The sequence below is a fragment of the Danio rerio genome, chromosome 17 (assembly GCF_052040795.2).
Source record: "Danio rerio strain M-AB ecotype USA chromosome 17, GRCz13ab, whole genome shotgun sequence".
In the NCBI taxonomy this organism is placed as follows: Eukaryota; Metazoa; Chordata; class Actinopteri; order Cypriniformes; family Danionidae; genus Danio; species Danio rerio.
This window is the reverse complement of record NC_141037.1, coordinates 7,902,501-7,917,508: the sequence shown is the minus strand read 5'-3', so window position 1 is coordinate 7,917,508 and position 15,008 is coordinate 7,902,501. Positions and strand designations below refer to the sequence as shown.

At 39.0% G+C, this 15,008-nt stretch overlaps 1 protein-coding gene across 3 annotated transcripts in view; it reads right to left on the bottom strand.

The window, feature by feature from the left end:
* Window positions 1-15,008, bottom strand: part of ccdc162 (coiled-coil domain containing 162) — a 93,221-nt gene that overhangs the window by 10,537 nt on the left and 67,676 nt on the right. For all 3 annotated transcript variants that reach the window (NM_001443253.1, NM_001443255.1, NM_001443254.1), the window contains 8 exon segments: window positions 5,103-5,255; window positions 5,610-5,744; window positions 5,886-6,038; window positions 9,221-9,388; window positions 9,459-9,512; window positions 13,154-13,303; window positions 13,571-13,683; window positions 13,951-14,071. In NM_001443253.1, the coding sequence (NP_001430182.1) occupies window positions 5,103-5,255; window positions 5,610-5,744; window positions 5,886-6,038; window positions 9,221-9,388; window positions 9,459-9,512; window positions 13,154-13,303; window positions 13,571-13,683; window positions 13,951-14,071 (1,047 nt within the window).

Genomic DNA, 15,008 nt, shown 5'->3' with positions numbered 1-15,008 from the left:
CGTGAGCCACTGGCGAAGCACGTAGAGTCTGCGAGCCGGAAGGCAGCGCGTCCCGGACTGGCAGAACTCGTGCAGTCACATCCGGGGAAGGGAAAAAGTGCTCTTTACTGATGTTTTGGTGGCACTGAAAAGTACCGTTGTTATCGGGGCCCCGCCCTCCAGCGGGGAAAGAGCAAGTTTCCTCTTCTCCGGATGGCCTGTCTCAGGGACGCTTCGCGGTCCGTTTACCGGACTTAACGGCGCCCTGGGCAGGAGGGGCTGCCTGCTTTCGAGGTGAACGCCGCGCCCGCTTGGCCGGAGGCGCAGGCGGGGGCGGGGCAGCACTCGTTGGCGGGCGCCCTCGGCGAGGAACAGCGGAGGTGGATGGCTCGGCGGGCGGAGCGGGCTTACGGCCACGCCGATAGATGACATTGCCCATCGCATCCGACTGCTCTTTCACCGCCTTGAATTCCTGGGTGAATTCACCGACGGTGTCGCCGAACAGGCCAGCCTGGGATATGGGCGAGTCAAGAAAGCGAACTTTGTCAACGTCGCGCATATCGGCCAGGTTTAGCCAGAGGTGGCGTTCCTGAACCACAAGTGTGGACATCGTCCTCCCCAGCGCACACGCGGCGGACTTAGTAGTCCGAAGAGCATAGTCGGTCGCGGTGCGCAGCTCATGTAATAAGCTTGGGTTGGACCCGCCCTCGTGCAGCTCGGCCAGCGCCTGCGCTTGGTAGCGCTGGTAGGTGGCCATCGCGTGCAAAGCAGAAGCAGCCTGGCCCGCAGCCTTATAAGCTCTGGCTCCGAGGGAGGCAGACAACCTACAGGCTTTGGACGGGAGGCGGGGCAAACCCCGCCACGTAGAGGCGCCGCGCGGACAAAGATTGACCGCGATAGCGCGCTCCACTGACGGGATCGCCTCATAACCCACCCTCCGATGCCGCGGAGGACATCTGATCTCCGGTGTCAGCGAGTGTGAGAGCTACCATCTGGTTAGACGGATCACTCTCACCACCCGAAGCTTGGATGGAGCGCCGTGAGGAGCGAGAGGTCCGCGAGCCCGTGGGCGGCGGATTAGCTCCCGCTGAAACCCTCAGATCTGCCCGAGCGCCCGCTGCTTTTTTAGAGCAGGAGGCAACTGGGGTGGCTCGCTCTCTTGCGAAAGTTAGCCGCGATCTTAGCTGTGCAACGGTCATGGCATCGCAATGACGACATGAACCGCCCGCGAGCACCGCATTAACATGCTGGACCCCCAAACATGCAATGCAGTGATCGTGTCCATCATCCGGAGACAGGAAACCCCCGCATCCAGAAACGCACAGTCGGAGCGCCATCCTGAAAAGGACGTGCTGCACGACTGTGTTGCTCTTTTGGGAAAGTTGCAACTATACGCACCGCTCTGGAGGACCGGACCCAAAGAACCGCAGGCAAGGGAGTAACCCAGCTCGACCATCTGCCACCGCGAAGACCCACTCTGGACCGGGAGACACACTCGTTCGCTCTGAAGTGCTGATCAGCAAGAGGAACCCTCATCGACTCACTCAGAAAGGATCTGAAGCGAAAAGGATGGCGTCTGCTGGCTTCAGGTGTGCTTATATGCTGAGATAATTGCAGATGTCGCACACCTGCGCAAGCTTACGCTGCCAATTAATTTCATTCATTGGCCCGTTCAATACTCTCCAGATAAGCGGCTTCTGATCCGAATCCTCCCATTCATGGCACTGAAGTTCCCCAACCGAAGGGGAACAGCTGATTCTTTAGTTCACTTCTAAACGTTCAAACTCACAAAATCTGCAGAAACTCACGTCAAGTCTGAGCCCTTGCCCCCGTAGAATCATCAGTCTATAGTGATTGCTGATTGGCTCCTATACTAGAAGGTGGGGCTTCATTCACCATACTGACTGTTACACTTTTCCCCATTTAAAACTACATGAGTGACATGTCTTGTGCATTCTTTAGACGAATTACCATGTTTGTAAACATTCAGAATGCGTGCGCAGGAAGGTGTCGGGAAAAAAAATCGGGAGCACTAGCATTTACAGCGAGGGAACGACATCTGATGTGGCACAGTTTGTTGTTGTCTCAGAAATAAGTTATATTGATTACATATTATATATATATTATTTACATGTAATGTAATGTGTATTTTATATAGCGCATTTATTGTGTATGGCCATACACCCAAAGCGCTTCACAATCATGAGGGGGGTCCCTCCACACCACCACCAGTGTGCAGCATCCACTTGGATGATGCGACGGCAGCCACAGGACAACAGTGCCAGTGCGCTCACTAAACACCAGCTATTGGTGGAGAGGAGAGACAGTGATAGAGCAAATTCGGTGGAAGGGGGTGATTGGGAGGCCATGATCGTAAGGGCCAATAGAGGGACTTTGGCCAGGACACCGGGGTTACACCCCTGCTCTTTCACGAGAAGTGCCATAGGATTTTTAATGACCACAGAGTCAGGACCTCGGTTTAACGTCTCATCCGAAAGACGGATAATAATGCGCTTTCAGCGTATTATAACAGCTTGTCACCCAGTAATAAGCACAGTTATTCTGCAAAATAAACCTTAAAGTGAGTGTCGTTTATCTGACAGTATCTGACAGGTCCATTTGCGATAGCACCCTCCCAATGGATATTGGATAAGACGAAATGGCCAAGCATCCAGCCCCAAATATACAATCTCATTGAAGCTCCAAGTGTTTTAACAAGAGAGAAGTTAAAGGCCTACAAGTCTTTGGATGCCTACAATGTTGTTCTGTGTGGTCATGTGCGAGAAATAATGCTCCATGATGACCAGATTTAAAACTTTATAGTGCAAAAAAAACAATGTTCTGCCTAGCCAAAGACAGGGAAAGAAGATGGAGCTGTACAAGCTCTGGGTAATCATCAACAAGCAAAACAACTGCATTCTGACAGCGAACTACACCTGAACTTAAGGCAGGGTATGTGAACTTACCATAGAGGTAAAGTTGGTTTTATATACGCACATTCGGACTTTATTATTTGCAAAACTCTAAATAGCAAAATAATTTTAGCAGCCTATGACTATTAAAGTACAATAATGTTCACAGTCAAATAAACAGTGTTAATGTTGTTTTCAAGTCACACTTGCAGGTTATTTCAGATCGAATATTTAAAGTGCCGTGGTAAACAATATAGGGAGTGTGTCACAAGTTGTAACTGAATGAATGTGTGAATATAAAACCAAGTTTACCTTAATAACTTATATATATAACTTATATAATATTCTTAGCATTCAGTGTCCGTGGTTTAATTAACCCTATTTAACTGTTTTTGCTGAAATCATTGCTGCAATCAAAAACGAGTAATGTGTATGATTCAGCATACTGTACTGCACCCGTTTCTTCTGCCACCTCCCTGCACGCGCATCCTGAATGTTTACAAACATGGTAATTGGTCTATAGATCGTCACTTTATTCAGCTCCCTTTTAGCCAAAGACATCTGCGGTTGGCATTAAAAGCAGTGTGGTGTACGGTAAATGTTAAGTTTTCTATTTTTGGACTTTTGAATTTGGCATCCTACTGCACAACACGACACGTTTGCTATTGCCAGCGTTTTTTTTTTTCAACCTGGAACCGTGTGGTAATTCGTCTATAGTCTTTGGTGTTACTGAAATATTATTACAGTTAAAGGATAACAATTTTCTATTGTTTTTATTTTATTCCTGTGATGCAAAACAACATTTTTAGCATTGTAAGTTCAGACTTGATCTTTCACACTTATATTTACATTACATTTAATCACTTATCAGATGCCTTTTTTCAAAGCTACTTACAATTGAGGAGGTATTCAATGATTCAACAAGTTTTCAACTTCTGATTTTTAATGTCGAAAAGAATTTAGCAATTTTAAAAATACATTTGTATTTATACCATTAAAGGGATAATTCACCCAAACATTAACATTTCCTCATCATTTCCTCACATTTAAGTGGTTGTAAGCTTTTATGAATTTCTTTCTTGACAAAACAAGATATCCTAAAGAATGTTATCCAAAACACTTTTCTCAACACTCTTGATTATATCTTACTTATAATATTATAAAAAAAACCATCTTAATATTGAATAATATTTATATTTAAAAATATATATTTTTAACTCTCAGATTCCAGATGTTCAAATAGTTTTATCTCTGCCAAATATTGTCCTGTCAATGTACAAGCTTATACATTCAGCTCTATCAGGGTTATACAAACACTACCTGACAAAAGTCTTGTCGTCGATCTCAGTTGTAAGAGCAACAAATAATAACTTGACTTCTAGTTGATCATTTGGAAAAGTGTCAGAAGGTAGATTTATCCGATGAATCATCTGTTGAACTGCATCCCAATCATCACAAATACTGCAGACCTACTGGAACCTGCGTGGACCCAAGAGTCTCACAGAAATCAGTCAATTTTGGTGAAGAATAAATCATGGTTTGGGGTTAATTCAGTATGGGGGTGTGCGAGAGATCTGCAGAGTGGATGGCAACATCAACTCCTTCTCATACTTCACCCTCCACATCAAAGTTCCTGAAAGCAAAGAAGGCTCCAGGATTGGCCAGCCCAATCACCAGACATGAACATTATTGAGCATGTCTGGGGTAAGATGAAGGAGGAGGCATTGAAGATGAATTCAAAAAATCTTGATGAACTCTGGGAGTCCTGCAAGAACAATTTCTTTGCCATTCCAGATGACTTTATTAATAAGTGATTAGAGTCATTGCAGAGACGATGCAGTCCTCCAAGCTCATGATGGAGTCAGTCACAACATTCATTCTTCTTTCACTGCAGCATGACTTTATATTCTATACTGGACATTATTTCTGCTAAGTGACAAGACTTTTGTCTAAGCAAAGTCAAACCTTACTGTCCTAATTAAATCATTAAAAATCAAGGCATGATCATATTTTATTTTGGTAAAAAAAAAGCATAATCTAGAGGCCTTTGCCTCTCATATAAGCCACTTCTGATACCAAGTGATCAACTATAAGTCAAGTTATTATTTGTTGCTCCTAAAACTTGTATAGGCAACGAGACTTTCATCAGGTAGTTTATATATTTCAAGTCTTTCTGATGGCCATGCTTTCGCATATGATAGATGTGCATACCTGCAGTGTGATCTGCTTCTGTATGTGTTCATATTCAGTCTGACACTGCAGCAGAGCCTCCTTCACTGCATCCAGCTCCTGTCTGGACACAATCTCCTTCTGCTCTGAGATCAGCTTCACTTTTACAGCTTCAGTTTTACAAGACGCCTCATTCTGGACACACAGAAGCAGCATTCATTCACAGTGGGGCTGCACGGTATTGGCTAATCTGACATTGCGATATATCGTTTTGCTGCAAACATGTATTGCGATATTAGCAATTATTACAAATTAAAAATTATTATTAACTGATGTCCCTTTAACACAGTGTTTCTCAACCACATTCCTGGAGAGCCACCAACACTGCATGTTTTGGATGTCTCCTTTGTCTGTCACATCCATTACAAGTCTCTGCTCTCTGCAAATAAGCTGATGATCTGAATACATTTGGTTGAGGAAACATGGAAAATGTGCAGGATGGTCCTCCAGGAAGGTGGTTGAGACTGATTTATCATGTGCACTTCATACCAGTCTCCAGTGCAGCAGCTCTTTCTGGAGTCTCTCTTGCTCTGTCAGCAGCTTCCAGCGGCTGAAGATTCTCAGTTTACACACCAGCGCAGCCAGCCTGCTGTTCTCCCCATCAAGATCCTCTAAAAGCTCTTTCTGAACCCAACCAAGACATAATAATGTCAGATAAACACCACGGAGAAAAGGTAAATGTGACATTTCACCCCAAAAGCCACATTTTTTTTAAATACCATTGTGGGTTTCTGCATTATAACAAAGCTCATCCCAGCAGCTTACCTGCTGAAGTGTGTGAATGAGACTCTGGTTATCATCAGCGGGTGATAATCTAGTTTTCAGTTTGATGATTCTGTCCACGCCTTCCTTCCTCACGCTGCTGATCAGCTGACGGACATCATGGTCCATTTTCTCATTATAACTGTCCAGACGTGCCTGTGAATGGCAGAAAGAGTCACACTAAATATATTGTTTAAGTCATTTTATGCATAAACAATTGAACTTTTATGGCTTTATGCTGCGTCACAATTTGTATACTGTCTATCTTAGTTAGGATATAAAATGTGTCTGTATTGTTTATTTGTTTGTTATTGCCAAATCAGCAGCTTATTATGGCTATTTCATGGTGAGATCAATGTAGATAAGAACCATGACAACATACATGTGTGTGTATATACTGTACACTACCTGACGAAAGTCTTGTCGCCTATCCAAGTTTTAATAATAATAACTTGGCTTCTAGTTGATCATTTGGTATACAAAAGAGACAAAAAGACAAAAGTCTTGTCACTTAACAGAAATAATGTCCAGTGTAGAATATAAAGTCATGCTGCAGTGGAAAAAGAATGAATATTGTGTCTGACTCCGTCATGAGCTTGGAGGACTGCATCCATTCATCTCTACAATGACTCAAATCACTTATTAATAAAGTCATCTGGAATGGCAAAGAAAGTGTCCTTGCAGGACTCCCAGAGTTCATCAAGATTCTTTTATTCATCTTCAATGCCTCCTCCTTCATCTTACCCCAGACATGCTCAATAATGTTTAAGTCTGGGGACTGGGCTGGCCAATCCTGGAGCACCTTGACCTTCTATGCTTTCAGAAACCTTGATGTGGAGGCTGAAGTATGAGAAGGAGCGCTATCCTGCTGGAGAATTTGCCCTCTTATATGCTTTGTTAATGTAATGGACAGCACAAATGGAAAAATCTGCCAATTTGCTAAATGATCAACTAGAAGTTATTATTTGTTGCTCTTACAACTTGAATCGGAGACAATATATATAGCACAGACAACTTCATACTCTTCATCAATAAGAGACTATACGAAAAAAAAAACTTTTTATTATACCATATTTCATCTAAGACATTATTTTTTTTATAACAATATGCAAAAGGTACACAAATTGGGATCATACAAATACAAAGAAAATGAAGCATCAACAAAAAACAACAATACAGTCAGGTACCGGCAGGTGCCTATATGTGCGTGTGTATATGTGACAACATGACAACATTATGTATTATAATAATATCATATAAGAAACATCAAATGTGATTTTTCACATTGATATTTAATAAATAAGTTACAATTCTTTCTGAAGAGACATTTCTAAAAAACAGAATGGGAGTTTTCATTAGACATTATAATCATTACACAACACTGAGATTTGGTAAAGTTTATTTATAAACTAATTTCAAGAGCATCACGTGATTCTGATTGATCACACCTGGTTCTGCATTAGCTAAAGCGTAATTCACCCATCATGCGATTCATAACTATATAAAGAGCCAGGGTTTCTTACTACAGTCATCTTCGCCTCGAAGAATACCCCCTTCCCCCCTACTTCTCCATCTTTCCCTTCATAGGGTGGCACGGTGGCCCAGTGATTAACACTGTTGCTTCGCAGCAAGAAACGTCAAGGGTTCTAGCCCTTAACAGACCGGCTGTCATTTCTGTGGCAAGTTTGCATGTTCTTCCCATGCTCGCGTGGGTTTCCCCAAGGTTCTCTGGTTTCCTCCCACATACCAAAAATAGCCTCATATGCAGGGCCAGACAGAACCTGCAGACTTTTTTTTTGCTATTTTTGCGGAGAATTTTGGTAAAAATCTGCAGATTTTTGTGGAATTATTTTGGGGGTATCATAACTGAAACCTTAATATGTGAAATAAAAAATAATATCTTTTTAACTTTTATTCAATGTTTAAAATGCACATCCAATTCGATTCACTTATTTGGTAAACAAAGCAAGTCTCTCATATAATATACCTAGTAAAAGACAGAAAATATTACTGTACAAACTGCATTGTACATAAAGCAGATGAACATTTTCATATTAGTCAATAATATTACTGTACTTAATTTAAAAACTGAATGAATATAGATTTACACACATTTACTCAAGTAAATAAACAGAATCAATAATGGGCTAAAAATCTGCGGAAATCTGCACACGCAGATTCCGTGTGGGCCTACTCATAAGTGAATTGATCAATCTAAACTTAGCACTAGAGTCAAACTCTTATCCAGCAGCATATTTCTTCAAAGCAATTATATTCTGCCATCAGCTCTTATCAAAAAGTGGGAGTTCTCGTGAACTACCTGAGCTCAAACTCCCCTCGGCTTGCAAACAGGAGGGAGCCCAGGGCTCAAGAACCTTATGAGCTCAGGGCCCTCTCCCGGGACAGCATGCCAAACCTGCTTCATAATCAATCATCAGCTAAGTGTGAACTCTTAAAATGCATGCACATGACAACTGTCATTAAATGCAAAAAATATGTTTGAGATGTTGTTGTTATGAAAATCATAACCTGGGATTGAATGATTATTAATAAAAATACCTAACCTGACAAGAAAAATATTTAATTCATTTTATCCACATTATTCATTTCATTTACAACATTCATTCATTCATTCATTTTCTTGTCGGCTTAGTCCCTTTACTAATCTGGGGTCGCCACAGCGGAATGAACCGCCAACTTATCCAGCAAGTTTTTATGCAGCGGATGCCCTTCCAGCCATAACCCATCTCTGGGAAACATCCACACATACACACACACATTCATACATACATTACGGACAATTTAGCCTACCCAATTCACCTGTACCACATGTCTTTGGACTGTGCGGGAAACCGGAGCACCCAGAGGAAACCCACGTGAACGCAGGAAGAACATGCAAACTCCCCACAGAAACGCCAACTGAGCCGAGGATCGACCCAGCGACCTTCTTGCTGTGAGGCGAACGTGCTACCCACTGCGCCACTGCGTCGCCCCTCATCTACAACAATGATCAATTATTATAAAGACACGTTTGGGCATTAAATTTCAAATAACATGCAGACAATTCTGTGTTTACGAGACAGATTAACATGTTATAACCCATCTCCACTAGAACGAGCTAATAGTTCAAAAACAATGTGGAGGATGTGGCGAGATGCTTAACAGGACATGTAACTAAGCAACAAATTCCATAAATGATGACATAGTTTGTTCTGAAGTTTAACTACTCTTCTGTTACTCTCTCAAAAGCATGTATCTTTCTGCACGAAAAGAGCACATACATTTAGGGTGTAGTATGAGTGGTGAATTAGGATGCAGCCTGTGTATTCAAAACACACCTTTAGAAGCAGACATGAGGAAAACAGCTGGCGAACCAGTGTGTCGTATCGTTCTCTGTGTTTGAGGTTGAGGTGTTGATCCAAGTTTCTCTTTTCCTCTTCTAGTTGATTAACTTTTGCGCGCAAAGCTGTGATTTCAAGCATCATCCCTCGACACACATCTGACACCTGAGATTAGACAGGTTTATGAATGATTCAGTGAAGAAACATGCTGATATGTGCAAAAAGCCGACTTTACCTTTCTGTAAGGATCGCTGGACTGCAGGTTTTTGGCTTCCAGCTCTTTAACATCCTGCAGAAAGAGATTGATCTCAGTTCAGAAAGATGCATCCGTATTGTTGCATCACTTTTAAAATATTTTAAATTGAACATATTAATAATATATAACAATTTTAAATTAAAATGACTTTATTTTTACAGTACTGTAAAACAACTCGAAAAATGTCTTTGTGAATGTTTTTTAAACTATTATGTTTGATTTACCAAAGTCACACAAGTGCCAATTTCACATCTGTCACATCCATAACAGAGAGACGTCACATCCATAATGAAGCTTTTTTGCTCATAAATGCAAAAATGTCATATAAAATAAAATCAATCCGGTTTGTTCTACAGAGAGCAGCTCTTATCCTTCTGATTAGCATTGTTTCTTTTGGGTTGTGCAGTTTAATTCACAGAATTTCTACAAAATATGTTGTATACTGTAAACTCGCAGACTTTTTTGGTCACATCCATATAATGCATGTTTGTTTCCCTCATTTAAAATATTAAACATGTTTAGAGATTGATATTTTTCTGATCCTATAGCTCTGTGGTCATTTATTTTGGAAAATATGTCCATATACAGTTGAAGTCAGAATTATTAGCCCCCCTGAATTATTAGCGCCCCTGTTTATTTTTTTCACCAATTTCTGTTTAATGGAGGGAAGATTGTTTCAGCACATTTCTAAGCATAATAGTTTTAAAAACTTATTTCTAATAACTGTTTTATTTTATCTTAGACATGATGACAGTAAATAATATTTTACATGATATTTTTTCAAGACACTACTATACAGCTTAAAGTGACATTTAAAGGCTTAACTAGGTTAATAAGGTGAACTACGCAGGTTAGGGTAATTAGGCAAGTTATTGTATAACGATGGTTTGTTCTGTAGATTATCGAAAAAAAAATTGCTTAAAGGGGCTAATAATTTTGTCCCAAAAATGTTTTTTTTAAAAATTAATAACTGCTTTTATTCTAGCTGAAATATAACAAATAAGATTTTCTCCAGAAGAAAAAATATTATCAGACATACTTTGAAAATTTCCTTGCTTTGTTAAAAATAATTTTGCTAATAATTCTGACTTCAACTGTACTTGCGAATTTTTGTATTGAGTTTTTACTAAAAATGTCACATCCATAATGCTGGAATTGCTCAGTCTCATTAGTTTATTGTATCCGATTGTATTGTATCTTTTATTTAATGCCATGTCAGCATCATTGCCTACCTTCATAGTAAAAACAATCATATAGTAATACAAATATAATGTAAATATAATCATATCTGTCAAGTCTACTGTATTTCAGACCAATCTCCCCCCACCCTCCTGTTTTGTTATTTCTCCCAGAAAAATCCCATAAGTTCAAAACCCCACCCCTCCGCCCCTCAGACCTCAGCTTTTTGGTACTGTCTGTAACACCCCCGGGTCATCAACTTTGGTATAGTATACGATTGCAGCGGCAATCCAAAACCCGGTCCATAGTAGTTACTAACACCAAAGTACAGTTACTAACCCGGTTTTCAGTTGTGTTATTCAGACACCTCACCCCCAAAACCCCCCCTACTCTTCCCGAATTTTTTTAAAGACAAATGTTGGCAGCTATGAATATAACAACGTTGTGGATGTTTCATACAAATGAAAATTATTAAACATCCACATGAACAAATGAATTACATTTATGTAGGAAATTGTGCATTAAAAGCCAGGTCTAGTTTGTTAATTAAAGTGATACTACATAAGCTAAAAATAAATACTAAGAAAACAGAAGAGATGGTATTTGACCTAAAGCAGGGGTGCCCAACCCTGTTCCTGGAGAGCCACCTTCCTGCAGATTTCAGTTGCTACTCGTATCAAACACACCTGAACCAAATAATTAGGACCTAAGCACCACGTGATAATTACAGGCAGGTGTGTTTGATATGGGTTGCAACTGAAATCTGCAGGAAGGTGGCTCTCCAGGAACAAGGTCAGCCTCCCCTATTCTAGAACTTTGTCTTGATTTTTATATTACTGAACAAGTCTTCAAGTGAACATAATTTACTTATATTTTATATTAATTTGTAATTTCTATCAGTCTTTTCAGTAAAAATGAGCTCTTCTCTTATTTAATTTACATTTAATTTATTATGTGAGGCTGCGTCCGAAACCGCCTACTACTCAGTAGGTACTGCATTTCAATTTAAACGTACTACTCGGCCATTAGAAAAGTACGTTCTATACAGTATGAATGTGAAAAGTATGAATGGAATTCGGACGTACTACATCCGCCATTTTGTCATGGTCACGTGACCTACCTGTGTCAGTTGCGTCGCTTTACTTCCATTCATGAATTCGCTCGCGGGGCATCATGGGATAGCGCAGCATGCATGGGATGCGCACTCCGGAATCTCGCCGGAAGTAGTAAGTCATCCGGGTACTTCTCGCATACTGATTTTTGAATTCTATGAATTCGGACATACTACTCGGCTCGCATATTGATTTTGGCGTACTATATAGTATGAAAGTATGCGGTTTGGGATGCAGCCTTAGTAACACATTTATTAAACGTAATTTGTATTTAATGTAACTATTTCAAAATCAAATTTTACACTTTTACTTTATATTATGATTTCATTTAATTGATTTTATTTAATATATATCTACACTGTAAAAAAAAATTCTGATTGCCTTAAATTTTTAAACTTAATCAAATTAACCTTATGAGGCCATTGAACTTATATTATGTTAAACTGACTTAAATTAGCTTACATAACTTATAAAATTAAGTTAGAACATGATTAACTGAGTTTAATAAGTAAACTAAAAACATGTGTCGTCATGACTAACTGATATAATATTTTTAAATTTTTTAAACTTTTCATTTTTTTGGGGTGAATTGTAAGATATTTTTAAACCATATAAGCAATGGACATTACTATATTCAGCATGTATGCATTAAATTGAGCAAAACTGACAGAAAATGACATTTATTATGCAATGCTATTAGAAATAAATACTAAAGCGTATCATGGTTTTCACTAAAATATTAGATAAGGAGCAATTCAGCATATTAGAATGATTTCTGAAAATCCACATGAGATTGGACTGTCACATTAAAAATTACATTTTCAATACAGTGCTCAACATTTATGAGTTTACGCCTTACAAATCTCTCATTTAAATTAATATTTTCTTTTCAAAATTATATTTGTGCATATACATAGTTTAGCCAGTACCAAAGCCAAATCTGGAGCTATTCTAACAAAATAACTTATATCAGTCGAAAACTAGTACACCTAAATTTATATGTTAGGGAAAAATAAATCTATATAAAAAAGAACAAAATCCAGAGAAACAAAAAATGTATAAAATTTTGCTGAAATTTTGTAGTTTTTCAATTTTTTTCAATATTTAACACGAATTTAACTATATCAACTTTCTATTTCAAAGATGTTCGTTGATTAAAATATTGTTTTAATAAGTATTCCTGTTTAATAAATCTGTTTTGTTTAAATGCACCAAAATATATGGCCTATATTCACTGAGAAATGGATAAAAATAATCATTTTTAAAATTAGTTGTAGTCATTTATGTTGAGCACTGTATATTCATATTCACTGTATATTCAAACAGAAAGCACATCAGTTTCCTGTATTACTGATGAAATAAATGCATGTTTAGGTGATGTACCTGCTCTCTCTGGTAAAGCAGTTGCTCCTGCTGTTGGAGAATGTGCTCATAAAACTGCGAATACCGCTGGAGGACGCTTTTCTCACGATTCATTACAGCACAGGACAGCTCAGTCAAACAATCTTGCAGATGAGCAGTGGAGAACGTCACCTAGAAAATACTCTAATTATTCATTACATACCAATATATATTCACAATACATATGTAAAATTCAATCCTTTTTCTTTAGCTTAGTCTCTGATTTATCAGAGGTCCCCACAGCTGAATGAACCACCAACAATTCCAGCATATGTTTTATGCTGTGGATGCAATTCTATACATAAATAGGAAAAGTGTACACAAACGTCAAACAGCCCAAAACTGTAAAACTGATATTTGTATGAAAAGCAGTTTTTGCCTATAGAGGGAACTGTTCACCTGTCCATCAGTCTGTCTCTCCTCAGCGCTCATCAGTCTCTGGATAAAATCCTCCACAATCTGCGGTCTCTCTAAAGATACGCTGTGTTTCGCTGATGGTCTTTTCCACAGATCTTTATCACATGTGAAAACACCAAACAAGACTGAGATGAACAAACCAATCTAGAAAAGACTGTTGTTATCTGTCTAAATATACAGTTGCAGTCATAATTGCTAACCCTCGTGTTAAATTTGAATTATTTTATATACTTTTACCTTAATTTCTGTTTGAAATTGCGCTCACCTAACCCCACCCCTCACAATGACAAAAGTATTGAATGCAGCTCAGACTGCACTGCATCCAGACCCGTCTCATCTCTTTCCACAACGATCTTTGGTACCTGCAGGGATCTGCATGTCGTGTCGCGAGCGCTCAGACATCACTAGAGTCATTTCAGTGTTAATCCTGTTCTGAAGCGCACGGATCATGTCAACCTCCGTCATCTCCAGGAGTCTAAGGAGCTACAACACACACCACAGACAAATTTCAGTCTGTTAGTGCATGTCAAGATAAATAATCACACTTGTAAACTTAAAATAGTCAGACCAGACATTTTAAATGTAAAACTTCTGCATATAAAGACTGCAGATGCTAAAATTTCAAATGAATATTGCTCAGATCTGCATCACTTATTTTGTTTCATAACCATAAAGTATACTGATTTGCTAATTAAAAGTAAATTAAAAAAAACAATAAAATTTTATTGCACACACACACACACACACACACACACACACACACACACACACACACACACACACACACACACACACACACATATATATATATATATCTGATTGGCAGATAGCTGTGCAATATTCTGCCAATAACAGCACTCGTCCAGCCTCTTCACCCTTGTGTATTACTCTGCCCGCATAAAGTGACAAGCAGAGGACACAATACAGTTTGACAAATATTGCTGCTGTTATTATTCAATTCAACTGTTTATTGTCATGTGCACAGTAAGGAAACACGTTTCCCTGTACAATGAAATTCTTACTTTGCCGTCCACAGTGAAGTCATACACACAACATACAAATCATACACGACATACACATAAATAAACATATATACATAGAAGTGACTGAAGTATGATTATAAAATGTAAGTATATAAATATCTATGAAAGTAAACAATATATAAAACTGATTTGAGTAATGAAACAGATGTAAACAATGTACAGGGTTTTTTTAATTGTGCTTATTATGCAAAAAGTGCCTAATGCAATTGGCTCATGTGCAAAAAAAAAAAAAATAGTGCAAACTGGGATGGAGTAGTGTTGTACTGAGCAGAAAAAGAGACTGTTATGTGCATTGGTTATCTATGTTATGTGCATTGGTTATCTAACCAATTATTATTGCGATATCCCAATTGCAACAGAGAAATACTAGGAAATCT